This window comes from Tachysurus fulvidraco, chromosome 23 (assembly GCF_022655615.1).
Source record: "Tachysurus fulvidraco isolate hzauxx_2018 chromosome 23, HZAU_PFXX_2.0, whole genome shotgun sequence".
Classification (NCBI taxonomy): Eukaryota; Metazoa; Chordata; class Actinopteri; order Siluriformes; family Bagridae; genus Tachysurus; species Tachysurus fulvidraco.
Genome location: NC_062540.1, coordinates 1,276,825 through 1,300,405, shown reverse-complemented (window position 1 = coordinate 1,300,405; position 23,581 = coordinate 1,276,825). Strand labels below are relative to the sequence as shown.

At 44.5% G+C, this 23,581-nt stretch overlaps 1 protein-coding gene across 1 annotated transcript in view; it reads left to right on the top strand.

Moving 5' to 3' along the window:
• The first annotated feature begins 5,377 nt into the window (after positions 1-5,377).
• LOC113658696 (collagen alpha-1(XXIV) chain) overlaps positions 5,378-23,581 on the top strand; it is a 75,244-nt gene continuing 57,040 nt past the window's right edge. The window contains exons 1-4 of the mRNA XM_047807080.1: positions 5,378-5,947; positions 13,049-13,119; positions 18,419-19,608; positions 22,544-22,597. Coding sequence (XP_047663036.1) covers positions 5,901-5,947; positions 13,049-13,119; positions 18,419-19,608; positions 22,544-22,597 — 1,362 coding nt within the window. The 5' untranslated portion in view covers positions 5,378-5,900. The remainder of the gene's footprint in view (positions 5,948-13,048; positions 13,120-18,418; positions 19,609-22,543; positions 22,598-23,581) is intronic.

The following is a 23,581-nucleotide window of genomic DNA, read 5'->3' as shown; positions in this document are numbered from 1 at the left end:
GATCCCAGTTGTGTTCACGCTGAGATTCTCTTTCTGTTTCTATTAATGAATCCATGATGCAGTCATTAATAGACATCTGGTCTGGGGATAAATAGCTCCTTTATTTTCATTTTGCTGCAGTTCAAAGGACTCAGATGTGTTTTGAGGAAGCTGCTGAAAGCTGTGGATGTCAGCAAGAAAACAGAGAACTCAAAAGCAGGATGTCGATTCATTAAAAAACACACAGCAAACAAATGGCATTCAAAATCCGTCAGATCTTATAGTTGTACTGATCGTTAATCAGAAGAGAGCGTAAACAGAGCGTCTGGCCTTCGGATTAGACGATTTCCCAGAACAAAGCTGATGCCATGTGGATTGTGGTGACCTCAGTGCGCCGTAACACAACACAAATCACGCAGAAGCACAAACGCAACCAGGAGCGGTGTGAAGACACCAAGGGCCGATCAGGAGCCACATCTGGACAGGTGCATGCAGGAGTGACTTGTGATTGGTTGGTCTGAAGCCAGACCTGAAACCTAAAGAAAATGAATTAGAGAGAAATTAGAGAATTTATTGTAAACTCCATCTTGTGTTTGTATCTTGATGTACTTTATTGAGTCACACAATAAGGACTATGGAAAGGATCTCCATATCTCACTACTAGTAAACTATAATAGAAAGGGTAAAAAGGGTAATAAAAGGGTGTGAATACTTTTGGAATGCACTGTATATTCATTCATTCATTCATTCATTCATTCTCTACCACTTATCCGAACTTCTCTGGTCACGTGGAGCCTGTGCCTATCTCAGGCGTCATCGGGCATCGAGGCAGGATACACCCTGGACGGAGTGCCAACCCATCACAGGACACACACACTCTCATTCACTCACACACACACACACACACACACACACACACACACACACACACACACACACACACACACACACACACACACACACACACACACTATGGACAATATTCCAGAGATGCCAATCAACCTACCATGCATGTCTTTGGAACGGGGGAGGAAACCGGAGTACCCGGAGGAAACCCCCGAGGCACGAGGAGAACATGCAAACTCCATACACACAAGGTGGAGGTGGGAATCGAACCCCCAACGCTGGAGGTGTGAGGCGAACATGCTAACCACTAAGACACCGTGCCCCCCCCCCCACTGCACTGTATATAACGTAAATAATAATAATATACGGTGCGACTCTTAATCTACTCTAAAGCTTTATTTCCCTCCTTTGCTTTTTTCTCTCCTTTATGAGACGTGAGATATAATATTTATTGATATTTAATGATATCTGTACAAATGAACAGCTTTAAGGAAGATTAAATAACAAAAGTCTGGCGTTGATGAATATCCCTTCTCCTCTGCGGATGATGAATAAAGTGAAATACGGTGCAGACGCTTCGACACGGCCGTGTGCTGCTTGTTTTGCCTGTTGAACATCTGCTAACGCTTTGTGTTCGCCATCACACACTGCTCCTTCGGGGAGGAAGTCGGGCTTCCCCTCGCACCGCATCTCCGATCTGCACGGAAGGATCCAGAAACCACATGCTACGCTGTTACTAAACTGGAATACACATTACAGTCTGTCCCTGTGATGGAGTAAACTCTGATGATCGGATGTTCCACCAAACACCGACCTTCTTCTTTTCTCAACGTTTTCATTTCGGCTCTCGATGCTCCAGCACGTGTGTGCGACCGACTCCATCTCAGTGTCTTTGGACGATTCTCGCGTTTCTAGAGAACGCACGCTGAGACCGATGTCTGGTTCCTGTCATGTTCTTGCCATCGCAGAATGGATCATCTTCCTGATCTCTCTGTGGGCTGAGAATGATGATGGAGTTCAGCTCCTCTCTGGGATTTGTGCTGTTGTAGTCATTTCTGGAAGGCTTTTGGTCCAAATCCCAGATCAGACAGAAAGCCAACACTGAGACATGTCAGCTGGTCTGATCTGTGATCAGATTACGACATATTAAAGGAACAAAATCTACCTTCCATCTGAAATTAGTTTCTATTGAAATGTTTGTAATTTAGAGAGGGCACACGGTGGCTTAGTGGTTAGCACGTTCGCCTCACACCTCCAGGGTCGGGGGTTCGATTCCCGCCTCCACCTTGTGTGTGTGGAGTTTGCATGTTCTCCCTCGGGGGTTTCCTCCGGGTACTCCGGTTTCCTCCCCCGGTCCAAAGACATGCATGGTAGGTTGATTGGCATCTCTGGAAAATTGTCCGTAGTGTGTGAGTGTGTGAGTGAATGAGAGTGTGTGTGCCCTGTGATGGGTTGGCACTCCGTCCAGGGTGTATCCTGCCTCGATGCCCGATGACGCCTGAGATAGGCACAGGCTCCCCGTGACCCGAGACGTTCGGATAAGGTGGTATTAAATGAATGAGATGATGTTTGTAATTTGTCAGGTTCTACCGTCGCATCCTAAAAAAGAAAAGAGCGACACCTTCATTTCTTACACACTTCATTTTCCAGTGATTTAGCCGAGACGGTTCAAACGACAGACGCAAAGTCCCAGAATGCATTGCAGCTACAAGACACAGGAAGTCAGAAGACACGTCCCAGAGAGTTACTGATCTATGAGTTGATGAGTGTTGGTGGAATTATCATGAGAGCAAAAAAAACGAAAGCGCTGCCGCATCAACTTCATTAGACGTGAAGTGAAACGTGCTTCATAAATGTCTCCTCCATCTTCATTAACGAGTGGAAACTTCTCCCCCGACATCAGCTGGTGTCAGCTGTATAACAGGAAGAGCGGTGCGAGCTGATTTATAACGAGGGTCATTACTTTTGCTCCCGGCACAAACGCAGCAGCTATTCCGAGACAGATTCACTGCAGTGGAGGTTATAAGCGACTCGGTGCGACAGGTCGAGCGACACTTTGAAGTCTAAGTGCAGACCTGAACCTTGGCCTAAAGGGTGGAGGCTTTGACCTTGTGGAGTAACAGCAGACATCATGAGCAGAAAGCAGAAAGTCTTTACAGCAACCTGAATATGTGTCACTTGTCTAAGAGGCACTCTGGATTAAAGTCTAACCAAATATCAGCTCTGACTCTAGTGTAGTAGTGCTGTACTCTACTGACTCTAATGTACTGACTCTACTGGACTGACTCTAGTGTAGTAGTACTGTATTGTACTGTACTGACTCTAGTGTAGTAGTGCTGTACTCTACTGACTCTAATGTACTGACTCTACTGGACTGACTCTAGTGTAGTAGTACTGTATTGTACTGTACTGACTCTGGTGTAGTAGTGCTGTACTGTACTGACTCTTCTGTACTGACTCTACTGACTCTAGTGTAGTAGTACTGTATTGTACTGTACTGACTCTGGTGTAGTAGTGCTGTACTGTACTGACTCTTCTGTACTGACTCTACTGACTCTAGTGTAGTAGTACTGTATTGTACTGTACTGACTCTAGTGTAGTAGTGCTGTACTCTACTGACTCTAATGGACTGACTCTACTGGACTGACTCTAGTGTAGTAGTACTGTATTGTACTGTACTGACTCTGGTGTAGTAGTGCTGTACTGTACTGACTCTTCTGTACTGACTCTACTGACTCTAGTGTAGTAGTACTGTATTGTACTGTACTGACTCTAGTGTAGTAGTGCTGTACTGTACTGACTCTAATGGACTGACTCTACTGGACTGACTCTAGTGTAGTAGTACTGTATTGTACTGTACTGACTCTGGTGTAGTAGTGCTGTACTGGACTGACTATTCTGTACTGACTCTACTGACTCTAGTGTAGTAGTACTGTATTGTACTGTACTGACTCTGGTGTAGTAGTGCTGTACTGTACTGACTCTTCTGTACTGACTCTACTGACTCTAGTGTAGTAGTACTGTATTGTACTGTACTGACTCTAGTGTAGTAGTGCTGTACTGTACTGACTCTAATGGACTGACTCTACTGGACTGACTCTAGTGTAGTAGTACTGTATTGTACTGTACTGACTCTGGTGTAGTAGTGCTGTACTGGACTGACTCTTCTGTACTGACTCTAGTGTAGTAGTACTGTATTGTACTGTACTGACTCTAGTGTAGTAGTGCTGTACTGTACTGACTCTAGTGTAGTAGTGCTGTACTGTACTGACTCTAGTGTAGTAGCACTGTACTGTACTGACTCTAGTGTAGTAGTGCTGTACTGTACTGACTCTAGTGTAGTAGTGCTGTACTGTACTGACTCTAGTGTAGTAGTGCTGTACTGTACTGACTCTAGTGTAGTAATACTGTACTGTACTGACTCTAGTGTAGTAGTACTGTAGTGTACTGTACTGCCTTATGTGTAGTAATACTGTACTGTACTGACTCTAGTGTAGTAATGCTGTACTGTACTGACTCTAGTGTAGTAATACTGTACTGTACTGACTCTAGTGTAGTAGTGCTGTACTGTACTGACTCTAGTGTAGTAGCACTGTACTGTACTGACTCTAGTGTAGTAGTGCTGTACTGTACTGACTCTAGTGTAGTAGTGCTGTACTGTACTGACTCTAGTGTAGTAGTGCTGTACTGTACTGACTCTAGTGTAGTAATACTGTACTGTACTGACTCTAGTGTAGTAGTACTGTAGTGTACTGTACTGCCTTATGTGTAGTAATACTGTACTGTACTGACTCTAGTGTAGTAATGCTGTACTGTACTGACTCTAGTGTAGTAATACTGTACTGTACTGACTCTAGTGTAGTAGTACTGTACTGTACTGACTCTAGTGTAGTAATACTGTACTGTACTGACTCTAGAGTAATAGTGCTGTACTGTACTGTACTGACTCTAGTGTAGTAATACTGTACTGTACTGACTCTAGTGTAGTAATACTGTACTGTACTGACTCTAGTGTAGTAGTACTGTACTGTACTGACTCTAGAGTAATAGTGCTGTACTGTACTGTACTGACTCTAGTGTAGTAATACTGTACTGTACTGACTCTAGTGTAGTAGTACTGTACTGTACTGACTCTAGAGTAATAGTGCTGTACTGTACTGTACTGACTCTAGTGTAGTAATACTGTACTGTACTGACTCTAGTGTAGTAATACTGTACTGTACTGACTCTAGTGTAGTAGTACTGTACTGTACTGACTCTAGAGTAATAGTGCTGTACTGTACTGTACTGACTCTAGTGTAGTAATACTGTACTGTACTGACTCTAGTGTAGTAATACTGTACTGTACTGACTCTAGTGTAGTAATACTGTACTGTACTGACTCTAGTGTAGCTGCACATCACAGCTTCATCCTTTATCATTATAGGCCACGATGTGACATGATCACACAAAAAAAGGAAGTTTGTGACTCTATCTGTGGACAAGAGCTCGAGGATCGGACCGGTGACGTCACTATTCGGTGTATCGTCGAAACCCGACACCGATTATTGCTCGAGGCGGGGATGAGCGAGCGCGGCTCCGCTTCAGCACAGCGCAAGTCGAGGCACGTGCGGCACCCGCTGCCCGGGGCTAGAGTGAGTGAGTGGGTGAGTGAGTGAGAGAGTGAGAGAGAGAGAGAGAGAGAGAGAGAGAGAGAGAGAGAGAGAGAGAGAGAGAGAGAGAGACCGTCCCGCCTTCCTCCCGGAGGAGCTTCTGCGGATTCGGTATTTGCACGTGCGCGCAGGACAAACACCGTGCAAGAGCATCTCAACACCGACGCGCGCGCGTCCTCAACGCTGTTAACAAGCGGAGTGGGATTAGGAAGGGGGTGTAAAGTTTCCCACAGGGAGAGAGAGACTAGGAGATCACCACAAGTTTGTGTTTTGGGGAAAATGAGGAGAGTTTGAGGCTCTTTTTGAGCTTTTTTTTTTTTCCCCCCACCGGCCGCCACCGAGCTCCGGCTCGCGCTCCCGGTCTCTTCTGGCGCGCGATTCCGCTTTCACCCAGGACTCTGCTGCTCGGACAAATGCATACAAATGCATTTAGGAGCCCAACGGACAAGGGGCGGCCGCGTTACACCAGCGTGAGTACAGCAGTGTGGAGTTTAATGTGTTTCTCTCTGTCTCTTAGAATGAACTCAAATATGGGCTATGTGCTATGTAAAGTAACACACACACACACACACACACACACACACACACACACACACACACACACACACACACACTGCAGAAGCAGCTTTTTATGGAAACACATGTTGCGCTCTCGCAATCATGGGAAGTTGCATGTTGTAGCTTTAATGAACATTTAGAGCAAAGCTTCTAAAGATCTGATTATTATTTATTTATTAATCATACAGAAACATCCCTTTGAGGCAAGGAAAAAAATCTGGAACCTTCATTTCTAAGAGAGTAGGGGGTAAAAACATTTGCTCTGCCCTTTCCCAGCTGTCAGTTTTGAATTATTATTCTAATTTTATATTGTTTTACTTACTTACCATATCTTTATACTTTTTTGGTTGTTCTTTATTATTATTATTATTATTATTATTATTATTATTATTATTATTATTATTATTATTAATCAGTGCTTTTATGACCCTTATCATTTAACTCACACTTTATTTCAGCCACATATGACTGAATCTCCCGGATCTTGAAGCTCAGTCCCTAATAAATGCTCTGAATGGCTTCACATGTCAGTGAGATGTCAAAATATTTGTACAGGGTTGCCAGATGTCAGAAAATGTCTTTGGGCTTCAGGATGTGGGAAAAAAAGTCAGGAGATTTTGGCTAGCCGATTTTCTAAAAAAAGAAATGGATTCAAAAAAGAATAAAACAGTAGTTAACTGAACCCAATCTGGCAACCCAGGGAATTTATGCAGGGAATGATGAAGAGGTCAGATGTGGAGTTTATTATTCATTCATTTTTTATTTAGCTCTTGTGAAGCTAACAAGCTCCTACATGTGGAAGAAAATTTCTTCTCGTTCTTCTCTCTCTCTCTCTCTGACTTTTCCCATCAGCGCCGCACGATCCTCTGCCGTCTTTTCACGGGTCTGGTTAAATGGTGCAAATTCCTCATAGCAGTGTCTCCATCTGACCAAACCAACCCCACTGATGGATAAACGTCTGACAGTTTCGTGTGTACGCTGGATAAACTGGGTCATCATTCTTTATCATCCAGATGAGAGGCTCTCTTAATGACTGAGTGACATTAAAGAGAGAGAGAGAGAGAGAGAGAGAGAGAGAGAGAGAGAGAGAGAGAACTCAAACAGTTTTGTTCACTTTCTCCTGTAGATTGAGTAAATATTTACTCAGACCATCAGACCATCTCCAGGCTCTCTGCCTGAGGTCAGATGTCTGATGTCTGAAGATCTGGTCTGTCTGCAGCTGCTTTTTTTGCCCAAACCTCCCCTTTATTAGACCATTTATCAGCCCAGTCCTGGACCATGGAGCAGTTTAAGTGCTTACGTTTTTTGCACTTTTTATAATTTTCCTGCAGGAAGTGGCGAGACTGTCTGTCTGTCTGTCTGTCTGTCTGTCTGTCTGACTGTCTGTCTGTCTGACTGTCTGTCTGTCTGTCTGTCTGTCTGTCTGACTGTCTGTCTGTCTGACTGTCTGTCTGTCTGTCTGACTGTCTGTCTGTCTGTCCGTCTGTCCGTCTGACTGTCTGTCTGTCTGTCTGTCTGTCTGACTGTCTGTCTGTCTGTCCGTCTGTCTGTCTGTCTGTCCGTCTGTCTGTCTGACTGTCTGTCTGTCTGACTGTCTGACTGTCTGTCTGTCTGACTGTCTGTCTGTCTGTGTGTCTGTCCGTCTGTCTGTCTGACTGTCTGTCTGTCTGACTGTCTGTCTGTCTGTCTGTCTGACTGTCTGTCTGTCTGTCCGTCTGTCTGTCCGTCTGTCCGTCTGTCTGTCTGACTGTCTGTCTGTCTGACTGTCTGTCTGTCTGACTGTCTGTCTGACTGTCTGTCTGTCTGTGTGTCTGTCCGTCTGTCTGTCTGACTGTCTGTCTGTCTGACTGTCTGTCTGTCTGTCTGTCTGTCCGTCTGTCCGTCTGTCTGTCTGTCTGTCTGTCCGTCTGTCTGTCTGTCTGACTGTCTGTCTGTCTGTCTGTCTGACTGTCTGTCCGTCCGTCTGTCTGTCTGTCCGTCTGTCTGTCTGTCTGTCTGTCTGTCTGTCTGTCTGTCTGTCTGTCTGCCTGTCTGTCAGGGGGTTTTCAGGAACAGCAGAAAATCTTTACAGAAAAGTGTCGAGTGACGTTAAATGCTCACTGGCTCTGATGAGGAGTTCATCAGTTAGCTACAAAACACGAACATGGCGGCATCCCACAACGTTCTGAGTTCTAACTCCTTACTTCTGACATGAAGGCAAACGTGCTAGCGAGTGAATACGAAGAGATTTACGACACGCCGGAACGAAAAAAAAAACCATCAACATTCCTTTGCTTCTGTAAGTAAAAATACGTTTTTTTCACGCCGGTACGTGACGTGACGTGACGTGACCTTTAACTCGGTCAAGTCCAGGCTCTAATCTCACTCACTCATCTTCTACCGGTGGAGTCATGAACACTGACCTTAACCGAGGCAAGTGAGACCTGCAGTTCTTTGGATGTTGTTGTGGGGTCTTGAATGAGTCGCCTCTGAGCTCTTGGGGTAATTTTGGTCGGCCAGCGACTCGTGGGAAGGTTCACCACTGTTCCATGTTTTGGCCATTTGTGTATAACGGCTCTCACTGTGTTTTTTGATGGAGTCCCAAAGCTTTAGAAATGGCGTGGACGTAGGAATCGAACTCACAACCTACCGATTGGTAGCCCAACACATAACAGTGAACATGTAGCTGTCAAGCTAGTCAGACATCTAGAGATAAGTGTAAGTCGCTTGTGAGAGTCCTGACATCTGAGCAGCATTGCTAACTCAGAGCTTTGTTTTAACATCGATCGTTGCAGATCTTTTCTTATGTTAACTTCCTCCAAGGGGGGCACGGTGGCTTAGCGGTTAGCACGTTCGCCTCACACCTCCAGGGTCGGGGTTCGATTCTCACCTCCACCTTGTGTGCGTGGAGTTTGCATGTTCTCCCCGTGCCTCGGGGGTTTCCTCCGGGTACTCCGGTTTCCTCCCCCGGTCCAAAGACATGCATGGTAGGTTGATTGGCATCTCTGGAAAATTGTCCGTAGTGTGTGTGTGTGTGTGTGTGTGTGAATGAGACTGTGTGTGTGTGCCCTGTGATGGGTTGGCACTTCGTCCAGGGTGTATCCTGCCTCGATGCCCGATGACGCCTGAGATAGGCACAGGCTCCCCGTGACCCGAGAGGTTTGGATAAGCGGTAGAAGATGAATGAATGAATGAATGAACTTCTTCCATTTGTGACCACAAGCTCACGTGTGTTTCAGCGATGTTCTCAGTGAGAGCACTGACTCCACACAGGTGAACTGATTACAGCGCTCCAGTCCAGGGGAAGTCTGCGTCTCTGTCATAAGGTGCTCCGTGTCCTTCACTGACCGTAACAATCAATAGGCAACCAATGGAATCACACACAAGTGCACAGTGTTGACCAGAAAGGGATGAGTTTTGTCTCGAAAGCGACTCTCACACTTCTCCAGAGCCTCAGGGAGTCCAGAACAGAGCACAGGTGTGAAACCTGGCCTGAGTTTCAGTTCTGTTTATCCTTTATTCGTTTGCCAGGCAGTGTTTTGTGAACGATACCTGAGGCTGAACACTCCGATATTAAAGGTGTCGTTCTGCCGGTCCTGAGATTTGAGCCGAACACAGATACGTTTTTTCCCTTCAATCGTTTCCAGACTCTCTCAGTAGGACTCTTGGCTCTAGTCGGGCAGCGGCGTGTCGTCTGGTTTGTTCCGTCTGACCACAGTGCCGCAGTCATGTGGTCAAACCCTGTCTCTGTGCCACGGAGAGGAGAAGCAAAGGATTTGGAAATGAATTTTACTGCAACAGCTTCATGCAGCTTCATGCTTCATAAATACTTCAGTGGCTTCTTAAAGATGCTGAGATGCCAACAAACAAATATGGAGCTTTTTTTTTTGCTTTGTAGATGACTAGAAGATCATTTGGACGAAATGTTCAGAATTCACACAAACAGGTTCTTTAAGAGGTCAAGGATTAAATCTATAATTAAAGGTTCAAAGATTCCAAAAAGTTCCTTCTAAAGCTTGTTATGGATTCATTCGACATCTAAAAAGTCTAATCTTCATGCGTTTTATTAGCTGTTCGACGGATATCTGTGGCTGAGCTTCCAAAACATGTTCTTAGGGTTTTTACTAACGAGTGACTAAAGGTTCCTACTGTAGCTTCCATCTGTCGGCTGTCAGAAGCTCATACTTATGGATCCTTTGGTTAAATTCTTTGGTTTGGATTCTTCTGAACGTTCCTAGCTTGTAGAGCTCGTGTGTGATTTCCTCGCGTGGTTTTTTTTAGGGACGGCTCGATGTTTTCGTTTTCTTTTCATATTTCACACAAACATTAACGTGATGTCGGATGCAACCTGATTGTCGTTAGCGTTTGTGGGAGAGTTCTGTTGAGAACGCGTTCGAATTGTTTGACCTTCAGCTCTGAATTTGGTCGGGAAAATCTGATTATAAACGCATTGTGTTACGGTTTAGACAATATAGAGCTTTACATCCAAACCAGATGCTGTGTGTGTGTGTGTGTGTGTGTGTGTGTGTGTGTGTGTGTGTGTGTGTGTGTGTGTGTGTGTGTGTGTGTGTGTTTGTTGACTACACTGCATGGACATGGGTCATAAATCTGTCATCCATTTTGTTTCTCTGTCCCTCTGTCTGTCTGTCTCCCTGTCTGTCTCCCTGTCCCTCTGTATGTCTGTCCCTCTATCTCTCTGTCTGTCTCCCTGTCTGTCTCTCTGTCCCTCTGTCTGTCTGTCTGTCTGTCTGTCTGTGTCTCTGTCCCTCTGTCTGTCTGTCTCCCTGTCTGTGTCTCTGTCCCTCCGTCTGTCTCCCTGTCTGTCTCTCTGTCCCTCTGTCTGTCTGTCTCTTTATCTCTCTGTCTGTCTCCCTGTCTGTCTCTCTGTCTCCCTGTCTGTCTCTCTGTCCCTCTGTTTGTCTCCCTGTCTGTCTCTCTGTCCCTCTGTCTGTCTGTCTCTCTATCTCTCTGTCTGTCTCCCTGTCTGTCTCTCTGTCTCCCTGTCTGCCTCTCTGTCCCTCTGTCTCCCTGTCTGTCTGTCTCTCTGTCCCTCTGTCTGTCTCCCTGTCTGTCTCCCTGTCTGTCTCTCTGTCTCCCTGTCTGTCTGTCTCTCTATCTCTCTGTCTGTCTCCCTGTCTGTCTCTCTGTCTCCCTGTCTGTCCCTCTGTCTGTCTGTCTCTCTATCTCTCTCTCTCTCTCTCTCTCTCTCTCTCTCTCTCTCTGCCCCCTCATCTCTCTCTCTCTCTCTCTCTCTCTCTCTCTCTCTCTCTCTCTCTCTCTCTCTCTCTCTCTCTCTCTCTCTCTCTCTCTCTCTCTCTCTCTCTCTCTCTCTGCCTGCCTGTCTTTCTGTCTGTCTCTTTGTCCCTTTGTCTGTCTGTCTGTCTCTCTCTCTCCATGTCCCTGTCTGTCTAAATCTGTCATCCATTTTGTTGAGCTGTTTTAATGCTTGGTGTGATGAAGCAGAGTCATCGTCATCGCCCTAAACTTCTCATACCAAAGCGATTTAATCCATAAATTCCATCAATCTATGGATTTATATCCATTTATAGTTACTATAGTTACAGTGATAAATACATTCTTGGGTTTCAAAAAGGTCCTTTATGGGTTCAGGGGATAATTACGGGTTCTTCGCTTTGGGAAGTCGCCAGTCGCTGGCTTTCAGAAAGGGTTCTTCGAGGGTTTTGATGGATAATGAAGAGCTCTCTTCAAAACGAATCAGTTCTTAAATGGTTCACTGAATAAATTAACGGTTCATCGCTACCAAGTTCCTTCGAAGGCTTATTAACGATTCATTGCACATGAAAAGGTTCATTGTTTATCTCAAGAGTTCTGAGCTTCCAAAAAAAAAAGGTTCTTAAAGGGTTCTTCAGTGGTTCATGGATAAGTAGATAAGGGTTACTGGCTTCCAAAAAAAAAAAGGTTCTTTGTATATTTATTGGATAAATGGGGTTGTGGCGTCTGCTCCATGGTCCACGGGTGTAGCACGTAGGACTCTGCTGTGTTTGCATTGTGTGCTTTGAGATGTTTGGATTTCCCTCAGCTGTAGGCCACATCAAACTCACTTTTCTCAGAGTAGCATGCTGGAACCTGATTATCTCTGAAAGTCTGTTCTGCTAGTGAAAAAAACATTGTTTGGTTTTTTTGTTAAGTGAGTCCAGAGTTCAGACAAAGACTGAACACATCTGTCCCCAGAGACAGACTTCATCTGTTCATCTGAGAGCATGACAAGAAAATCACCAGTTCATATGAAGTGAAGAGGATCAGTTGAGGTTCTTGTTTTTCTCAGAACTAACTGCAATATCATGAAGGTCACATCTCTTAACTAAATGTTCCTGTGTTGTCCTTCAGATCCAGGTGATGTCCTGCACGTCCTCAGTCAATCCTTAGCTGTTTTTTTCTCCATTCTCGTTGTCCGTTGTCCGATCGGTGTAAACTAGTGGACACGACTACTTTACGTTGTGAAGGCATTAAAGCTAGCAGTAATCCATGTTGTAGTTCTCCGTACTTCAGGAGTCCGTTCTGGGGCATTAAACTCAAAGCGTGTGAGCCGCTCAAGTTCCTCATCTTTCATATTATTTTGATTGGATGTATGGAATCATTTATTTTAGTTAATGAATAAGATGCTTTAGGGTGAATAACTGAATAATAAGCAGTGGCAGTGGTTTCTATAAGGAACTGGGTCTTGGGTTTGATCCCTGGATGCTAACCCAGAGCTGTAGGACTCTGAGCTTCTTGTAACATCTTCTGCTGCCAAAATATTTCATCAGAAGATGCTTCAGGCGTGTTACAGCATTGCATTCGTTAGCGGCCCTGCGCCGGGTAAATAAATGCTGTAAAAAGCATCAGATTAGAGCACTAAGCCTTCCTTTACTGGGCTCTTCATCGTTGGCTCAGGGGCCAGAACCTGAAACCTGGATGATTGATTAATATCATAATGAGGTTAAAGCTAATACCTTCATGTGACTGGAAGAAAGACAAAAAAAACATCTGCAGTAAAAATATAATTTATTCTCTGTCTTTCTGGGTTTTTTCAGGAGAGCCCTCCTTCTGCTCCTGTCACTATGTTTCACTGTGATGTCTGCAGAAGAACATTCACAAACTCAAGGTGAGCACTCTGTCTGTCTCTCTGTCCCTCTGTCCCTCTGTCCCTCTGTCTGTCTATCTCCCTGTCTGTCTCTCTGTCTGTCTCTCTGTCTCTCTGTCCCTCTGTCGGTCTGTCTGTCTATCTCCCTGTCTGTCTCTCTGTCTGTCTGTCTCTCTGTCCCTCTGTCTGTCTATCTCCCTGTCTGTCCCTCTGTCTGTCTGTATGTCTGTCTTTCTGTCCCTCTGTCGGTCTATCTCGCTGTCCCTCTGTCTCCCTGTCTGTCTTTCTGTCCCTCTGTCTGTCTCGCTGTCCCTCTGACTGTCTCCCTGTCTGTCTCTCTGTCCCTCTGTCTGTCTCCCTGTCTGTCTCTCTGTCTGTCTGTCTCTGTCTGTCTGTCACCCTGTCTGTCTCTCTGTCCCTCTGTCTGTCTCCCTGTCTGTCTCTCTCTCTCCATCTCCCTGTCTGTCTCTCTGTCTGTCTGCCCCTCTCTCTGTCTCTCTTTGTCTATCTGTTCATCTGTTTCTTCATCTCCCTGTCTCCATGTCTGTTTGTCCATTTCTCCATCTGTCTGTCTGATTCTCAATCTGTCTGTCTGTCAGTGTCGCTCTTTCTCTCTCTGTCTCTCTCTCTGACAAATTATCTGTCTGTCTCTCTCTCACTCTCTCTAAAACTTGTTCTGTGTCACAGAGATTGTGTGTGTGTGTGTGTGTGTGTGTGTGTGTGTGATGTTCTAATAACATCAGAGATTACAACAGTGTTGTTTGTAGTGTAAATTCTTCACCATACAAATCAGAGCAGAAGAATAACAATGAAGCTGAAATGAATGAAGTTCATGTGCATAAAGTTCCTCTGATTTTCTTCTGCTCCGTCTCGGCGTGTCTGCTCTTGCTCTGTGAGAATGTAGAGCAGCTTCATCATTTAGAGAGAGAGAGAGAGAGAGAGAGAGAGGGGTGGTGGTGGTGGTGGTGGTGGTGGTGTGGGGGACACACTGTAAAGCTCCACACTCAGCAACATTGCAGTGGGAGAAACTTTGGAATATTAGAAATATTTCACATCCAGCATGTCAGAAATCTCCTCACATTTACTCACCAACACTCCACTATGTCCTCTATGTTTGTCCTCTACGTTTGTCCTCTACGTTTGTCCTCTACATTTGTCCTCTATGTTTGTCCTCTACGTTTGTCCTCTACGTTTGCCCTCCTTTGTGATCTGAACCCCTTGGGAGGTATAAAAGTGTTCAGTGTTACGTGCTTCTGAAACGTATTTAAACCTCTGAAGCTCCAGTGTGATCAGAATGCTTGTGTAAAAGAGCTGGTGGTTGAGAGAGCAGATCAGTCGACAGATTCCTCATCCAACAGAGAGAAATTCCTGCTCTACATCAGACACATTAAACAGAGTCCAGTCTGAGATAGAAGAGTAACAGGAAGTGGAGTGGAGGAGAGCCTCAGGCCTGTGTGTAGGAATGGTGAGAGAATGCAGTGTTTATAAAGACCACCTCGAACCGGCTGTGAGACCTCACTGTGCTTCAAGAAGCAGATAAAAGCAGTGTTTATGTAACCTTCAGATCTGCCTGGGCTTTAACATTCATATGGACAATAAAATATACTGAGTGATAACAAGGCAGATGTTAGAATGTGCAATAAATAATAATAATAATAATAATAATAATAATAATAATAATAATAATAATAATAATAATAATAATAACAACAAAAATAAAAATAATAATAAAAACGTAAGACATATTTAAAAAAACAACAACATTAAAGCAACAAAGCTTTAAAATGACGGCACATTGACAAAAAAACAAAACAAAAAAAAAACATTTTTAAAATTCAATTAAACACCACTGCATAATTTCCACTGCCATCCAAATAAATATCAGAAAATCAATCCTAAAAATAAAAAAAATAAGTCTCTATATGTAAACAACAATTTCAATTTATCATTTTTTTTTACAGGATTACATTTTGTTGTTTTTCACCAATATCCATTCTTTATTAATTAATTTATTCGTTTATTTATTTTGTTGTATCTGATCGTGCATATTAAATCACAAAATATGTAATACTACAGTAATACTACAGTTAATACTACAGTTAATACTACAGTAATACTACAGTTAATACTACAGTAATACTACAGTTAATACTACAGTTAATACTACAGTTAATACTACAGTAATACTACAGTTAATACTACAGTCAGTACTACAGTAATACTACAGTAATACTACAGTTAATACTACAGTAATACTACAGTTAATACTACAGTAATACTACAGTTAATACTACAGTAATACTACAGTCATACTACAGTTAATACTACAGTTAATACTACAGTAATACTACAGTAATACTACAGTTAATACTACAGTAATACTACAGTTAATACTACAGTAATACTACAGTTAATACTACAGTTAATACTACAGTCATACTACAGTTAATACTACAGTTAATACTACAGTAATACTACAGTTAATACTACAGTAATACTACAGTTAATACTACAGTTAATACTACTGTCATTAAGTAAACATTGAATGAATGTTTAAAAATAGAGCAAAATGGATCGTCATTGGGCAAAAAAATCAAGAAAAAAACGGCATTTTGAGACATTTCTCTGCAAGCGTTTGTAAGAATGTCAGTGACTGAAGTCCATTTGTTACCTTAAAGGGGTTTTTACGGTCTGCATGGTTTCTCTTTAATGTTGTCCATGTCTTTGGAGTCACAGCTCTGAAAAGCTTATTGGACGGCCTATACCTGAGGTCAAAGTTCACGGAGTCGGTCATGCGGAACCTGCCTGGGAAGTGAGCTGTGATGCTTTGATCTCTGAGTGGAGGCACAAAACCAATGCTGGATGGCTTTAAGAGTTTTTTGTTTTTTTTATAAAAAACATTGTCTGTTAGATCTGAGAGATAAATGTTATGTTCTTCAAATGTTCTTTGTAAAGTTCAGGGTTCAGAAATAGTTCCAACTTTTCAGTTGTCAGCAGCTACATGGACTTTAATGTGACTAATAAGGAAGACCTTAAGATTTATACATTAAACCTTCATCCTGAAGCCGGTTTCACAGAGAACACATTGATGACACTCAGGTGAGGAGGAAGGAGGTCTGAGGGATGGACGTGAACTTGTTCTGCTTGATTCGATGATTCGATTCAGCTGCTAGAAATGACAAACATTGTGGGTTTCGTTTTTTTCGTTTACATTTTTGTCAAACTGTCCAACTGAAGCTATAGAAAATGTCCTACAGAAATGCGTGCTGGAAATGTGGAGTAAACGCTATAGAATCCAAAATAAGTGATCTTTGCTGCAAAGATAATCTCATTCAGATGTTTTATGCCTCTTGTGATCATACACCAGGATTCACTGGGGTCTGATCAAGTCAGTGATCCTGCTGGGACGAGAAAAACACTGGTTCAGCTGGAATTCAGCTTGAATGGGAAATCCAATGATCCTGGTTGGACCTGAATAAACAGCGTTTCTATAAGCACAGGAAGACCATTGATCCTACTGGGATTGGAAAATCAATGATGGACAGGAAAGTGGGATTTATGTAAGACACTAACCCTAACCATGTCAGCAGACCCTAACCCTAACCCTGGCAGCAGACCCTAACCCTAACCCTGGCAGCAGACCCTAACCCTAACCCTGGCAGCAGACCCTAACCCTAACCCTGGCAGCAGACCCTAACCCCAACCCTGGCAGCAGACCCTAACACTAACCCTAACCATGTCAGCAGACCCTAACCCTAACCCTGGCAGCAGACCCTAACACTAACCCTAACTCTGGCAGCAGACCCTAACCCTAACCCTGTCAGCAGACCCTAACCCTAACCATGTCAGCAGACCCTAACCCTAACCCATACCCTGGCAGCAGACCCTAACCCTAACCCTAACCCTGGCAGCAGACCCTAACACTAACCCTAACCATGTCAGCAGACCTTAACACTAACCCTGGCAGCAGACCCTAACCCTAACCCTGGCAGCAGACCCTAACCCTAACCCTGGCAGCAGACCCTAACCCTAACCCTGGCAGCAGACCCTAAGCCTAACCCTGGCAGCAGACCCTAACCCTAACCCTGGCAGCAGACCCTAACCCTAACCCTGGCAGCAGACCCTAACCCTAACCCTGGCAGCAGACCCTAACCCTAACCCTAGCAGCAGACCCTAACCCTAACCCTAGCAGCAGAAAAAAACAAAAAACCATCACCGTCTCCTGTTGTTAGGATAATTGGATCTCAGATTTACAAGCTGAGATTGATGAATTTAATCCTAGCACTAAAGGAAAGACCTAATCTGAGAACTGCTCTGTTCCTCTGGTCTGAGGTGTAGGTGCTAGAGAGGTGGATCAGGTCATGCTGTGTTCCTGCAGCAGGAAGCAAGGACACAGGGATCATGGATATCCAGCAGCAGGGCAAAGCATTTTCATTACAAATCCAGTCATAGGTTTTCTCAGATAACTCTTTTCCTCCAATCCCTGTGTTGTTTCCTGTCCTGAAAAATAAAGAGAGCATGCTGTTTAGTGAAAAGGAACATGGGCCAAAATGCTGACTCACTCTTAAAGAAAGCACCCAGTGTCTTCTGTTCCTTTTTGTATTATGGTCTGTCCTGTACAGATCCCTGATCACGAGTAAGATGGAGATTTGATGTGACATCTAGGATTTCATTGTATAATGAATTTGTTCCCATTTCCTACTTTTCCAACAGTCATGTGGGGTCATTTAAGTTTCAGATGATCTCTCATCAGGCTCCATTGCAGAACAGGGAATCATGGATCTTCTTTGTTTTCCTTGCTTCACTAATTCAGACCTGCTGTTGTCTGGTGCCACAGATTGCAGAAGGTGGATGTTCTACTTTGTAGCTCACTCTGACCTTACAAATTGCCATAACATTCCCAGTTTTGGCTGCATACGGAAAACATTTGAAGACAAAATAAGTCGGAATTTAGTACTCGATCTTGTCATATGAGCTCGTTCAAGGAGATGTGGAGTTTGTGGGAAGTGAAGCACCATGATTAAGTGGAAATTTAGATCTTTTGGAGAACTTTTCAGCCTGACTCTGAGGACTTTCCCTTCTGCTCCTTTGCCATCAATTCATCTGGACCACAGCTGCTTGTGATGGCTCTCATGCCTTGGGAATAAACTGATATCAATGGAACAGATACTGGAGCTTAGTGAGAGAAAATGGCTAGGGGTAAATTATTCTATGGACAACGTGCTTCTAGCATGGTGACATCCCTGTTAGCATTTTATTGTGCAACCCACACATCAACCAATCTTTCAGTGACTCCTTTTTCTGTCTTTTTGTCTCTCAGGTGTAGATCTTCTTCTTCAGCTGGGCCTGTCCAGCCGCAGAGATGTCGCCCATACCTCTTGGATGATCACCTCACCACCTCTTATTTCTTCCCCTCCATCTCTCTACCCTTCTGGGGTTGGGGTGACTCTGGACCAGGATGCCATGATTGAAGCCCCTGTAGCCGGCGTCCTTCCCGCAGGTGTGGAGAAGGAGTTTTCCCTGATAGTGAACCTCAACTCCAAGCATAACACCAATGCCTTCCTTTTCAGTGTGCGGGACGGATTGGACCGGCTCCAGTTTGGTCTGCAGCTTCTGCGCAATCGGGTGGTGGTGTACACAGGTGACAAGGCATCCGTCTACTTCAGCTATGAAGCGCAGGATGGGCAGTGGCACTCGTTTGTGGTGGCAGTGCGTCCACGTTCTGTGTCATTCGCTGCCCGATGTGGGGAGCTACACTACAATGAGGAGACACTGACCAGGCCGCGAATGTTGGCCCCAAACGGCCGTCTGGCCGTCGGGAGAATGAGCTCCAGGGCGGCACAGTTTGAAGGGACTTTGTGTCAGCTGGAGATATATCCTTCAGCGCAGGTCGCAGCACATTACTGTGACTATGTTAAAAAAAACTGCAGACTGGCAGACACTTTCCGATCTTTATCCCCTTCTACGTTGTCTTCTGTAATCTCCCCTGTTCCTTCTGAAACACACACACAAAACTCAGCCAACTCCACACTCAGGAACTCCATAGACAAAATGAACCCTACAACTGCATCCTTTTGGAATACACTGAGATCGAGTGCCACCCGGACTGTCGCTCCGTCTCCGAGCCCCTTCAGGTCAGAGCACTCCCCAGAACCTACCCCAAGAACTACTACAAGCACCCCTCCAAGTGAAGGTAGACCCTATGACGAGATCAACGCTGAGGATCGGCAGCTGCTGGGAAGACCCCGTGCCACTCGGGCCACTCCAAACCTGATATCTCTGCACAGGAAGAACCAGCCGAGTAACAACCAGGACTCCCAAATGAAGCTAAACGGTGCAACCTTATACAGGCAGCAAGGATACAACAACCAGCTGGAACGTCTTGAGGAATATGGCGAGGAACAGACATACGACTCAGGGGTTTATGGATACGACTACGGATTTGAAGACGGAGACTATTTTTTGGACTATGATGGTTTTGATGGTCTGAAAGGGGATCCAGGACCTCCGGTGAGTATCTGAGCTGTGATTTTATAGCTTGTGTGTGTTTGTGTGTGTGTGTGAGTGAGTTGAGTCAAAGTGCTGTGTTTTTAAAAACCTTTCCAAGACAAGCAGGAGCAAAGTTCTGCATGAAAAATGATCCAAACGGCAAAACATAAATATCCAAATTAATTTATTTCTTTTTTGAGGTTCTTGGAAAGCTTTGAGGAGTGGATGCATTTTTAAGAGCTTCCCTGAGTGAATCAGGTTTGGCAGCTATAGCTTCTGATTTAAGAAGCGGGGCAGTCTCGTCCAAGCGTCATTCCTTTAGAATAACTGAAACATGGCCAGTAGCGAAGGACAGCTGATTTGCGCTTCTAGTGCTCTGATATTTATAAAGAGATCGACAGAATGGTGTCTCAGATTGGCCTTTAGAGATTTATTAAGTTGCTAGTCAGAGTGTTACAGTAGGCTATATTTGATGAAGTATGGTATGCTATTAAGTGTGGTACTGCTATCTAACGGTAGCTAAAAAAGGACTAAGAAATCCGTTGCCACTGATGAAAGGATCGTTCAGATTTTTCTAGAGATGTTGTCCAGTCTTTGTTGTGTAGCCAGCGGATAACCACGCTTCAGTCTAGGCTTCATGCCACCAGCGGCCTCTCTTTAGTTATGCCCGTGTCGCTAGCTCTAACTGTAGCATTAACGGTAGCAACGCTAAAGGTACTCGTATTCACAATAGCACACACTGAGACTGGTTTTTCACAATAAAATGTAATACAAGGCTTCCTCGCCTGTTCGGTCAGAGCCGTATATAATGTGTAAGGTTTGTGTTTTGTTTTCCTCGCGATCGCTTCAGGTCACATGGGCTGGCGATCAGTGGGGAAAGATAAGGCACGTGTCCATTAGCAGTAAAGCAAAGCTGGTGGAGTTGCAGTAGGAGACTTCTGTGTCTTATGTGATGTTTAATTCACACACACACACACACACACACACACACACACACACACACACACACACACACACACACACACACACACACACACACACATTTTAACCTATTAGTGTATACAATTTGTTGCTGGATTACTTGCATCATCACTGGAACTGTAAGAGAATTCAATGTATCAGACTTTCCATAGCACGCATAGTATATCTGTTTATCTGTGTGTGTGTGTCTATGTGTGTGTGTGTGTGTGTGTGTGTGTGTGTGTGTGTGTGTGTGATTGTAATAGTGAAACTAGCTTGGAAAATAGCTGGATTTGAAACATATCTGCTCTGAAGTTGGAGTAACCTTCTTTCCAGATGTTTACACCTACACACACACACACACACACACACACACACACACACACACACACACACACACACACACACACACACACACAGAGAGTAGTGCTAGGCAAACAATGTCAAATTACAATGCCTGATCTTGGCATCTGTTGTTGCAATGAATAAATATTTTGACCCTATTATGCAGCGATGAATCATTTTAATGAGTCGATTCATTTGAAGGATCAGTTTCAATGAACTGACTGATTCATTTGAAGCTGCTGGGATATAAAATATATAAATCCTGCTGCACGAAGGATGGTCGACATGGATGACACTGAGTCGCTCGTCATTTATGGGTGTAATTTGTGTTTACTATTGTCTCGATCCGTCATGTTTCACTGTGTAAAATATTTCTCAAACGATTCCTGTCTTAAAAAGACTGAGATGTTACGTACAGTGTAAAGTTTTATAGTCTGAGCCAAGCTCTATTGACATGAGGACCGCATGCAAGAGGATGTACAGAGCCGCACCACATGACCTCCAGCTCTCGTGCTGTCGAGGTTCCCTACGTGTTATTAAAAACCTAGTGTCAGTTAGTTGTGAGTTCCCGAACCTGTCCCGCTCGTGTTCAGTGAGATCTCTGAATTATTTATTCATTTGTAGAACGTCCATGAAAAGAGGAAGTTCCTGCGAACGTTCTAGTAGCTGTAAACATCCACTTTTTATTTTCTCCCCTGCCAAGTAACAACGTGACGGCACGTAAACTGGCACCGGAGACTCCTTCTGAGAAACTTCTCTCCACAGATAACGATATCACCACCTTTTTTCTTTTTCACGTGGATCATGCTGAGCTGTTACTATAGAAACGATAAGGCGTCAGAGTGAGCGCATTAACGATAAATAATTTACCTGTGAAGGGGGGGGGGGGTCACGGTGGCTTAGAGGTTAGCACATTCGCCTCACACCTCCAGGGTCGAGATTCGATTCCCACCTCCACCTTGTGTGTGTGGAGTTTGCATGTTTCCTCCGGGTACTCCGGTTTCCTCCCCCGGTCCAAAGACATGCATGGTAGGTTGATTGGCATCTCTGGGAAATTGTCCGTAGTGTGTGAGTGTGTGAGTGAATGAGAGTGTGTGTGTGTCCTGTGATGGGTTGGCACTCCGTCCAGGGTGTATCCTGCCTCGATGCCCGATGACACCTGAGATAGGCACAGGCTCCCCGTGACCCGAGAAGTTCGGATAAGTGGTAGTAGATGAATGAATGAATGAATTTACCTGTGATTTGCTGCTGTTGGTAATGAATCAACACCTTCTGACCAATCAGAGTTGAGGATTCCCGAGTGCCTGGAGATGACACGTATAGATTTCGGTGGAAATTCCCATGACTGTTCACTCTAAACACCTTTCTCCGGACAATACCAGTAACCTCGTGTGTGTCCATTGTTTAAAACTCTACACAAAGAAATCTGAACTGAACCGAAGGGTGAAACAGACGCGTCTGCAGTCGGGAGGTTTTACGGGTCACACGAGCGTGAGAGGAACACACACTTGGCCTGGAGATATCATGAGGTTTCTGTTACACACTGATCTTGTTTTCTGCGAGCAGACTGTTGTACATTGTGAGTTTGTCTCTTTCTGGCTGCCGGTCGTGTCGTTTCTGTCTCATCTCACGCTCTCATCTTGTCTTGCAGGGTTCTCCTGGCCCCCCCGGGCTCCCTGGGCCTACTGGGAAGAGAGGACCACGGGTAAGAACCTCCCTTTTTACACCCTGCTTTTGTTTTGTTCTGCTTAAAGCTATAAACACTGGTGAGGGAACGAGTGTTTACGGCTGTTATAACGTCACTAACAGACACCAACACCGGATATACTGTTAAAGGAAACTGATCCGAAACCCACTCGTTTTTTTTCTCCTGTCGTGTTTTAGTTCTTTCTTTATAAAGCGAAGAAAGAGAAGCGTTTGTCCTCCAGGCTCCACTGTGAGAAGAAGGATGTAATAAACAACCGGTGCGACTGCATTGCTTTTTTTTTTTTTTTTAGATGATGATGATGATGATGAAAATCGATTAAACCTCGAATCTGATCTCTGTCTGATTCTGGAAAAACTCTCACACGAATCAGACCGGTGCTGTTCTGAAGGACGAAGAAGCCACGTGACACATGTTGTGTTTTTTTTTTTGCTGAGCAAAGCGAAACATCTGCTCCATCAGATACAGAGGAGCGAGCAGAGACGCAGATGGTTGACGTTCCCACAGTTCGCCGGTGGACGTCTGACAGAACTTCGAGACTTTCGTTCTCTTTCTCTTTTTATTGCGACATCACACTCGGTTGTTTTAAAAGTGCTGTATGGAGCCTGCTGCGATCTTACACACTTCCAGGCGTCTATGTGTGTGTGTGTTTGTGTGTGTGTGTGTGTGTGTGTGTGTGTGTGTGTGTGTGTGTGTGTATGTGTGTTTGATTGACGAAGAAAGGGAGATGAGTGTGTTACAGATGTGCATGAGAGCATGCATTCCTGTGGCATGCTAGCACACACACACACACACACACACACACACACAGCCCATAAGCTGAGATCACTGTGACACACTGCAGTTAATATAAATCAAAGCCATGGCCTCATGGGACGTACGGTAACTGTCTCAGCGTGTGGGTACTGACGTGACGTACGAAGCGCCAGAACGTTTTTTCAGGTTGCTTCACCAAATGTCGCACCGTGATCCGTACACCGACGA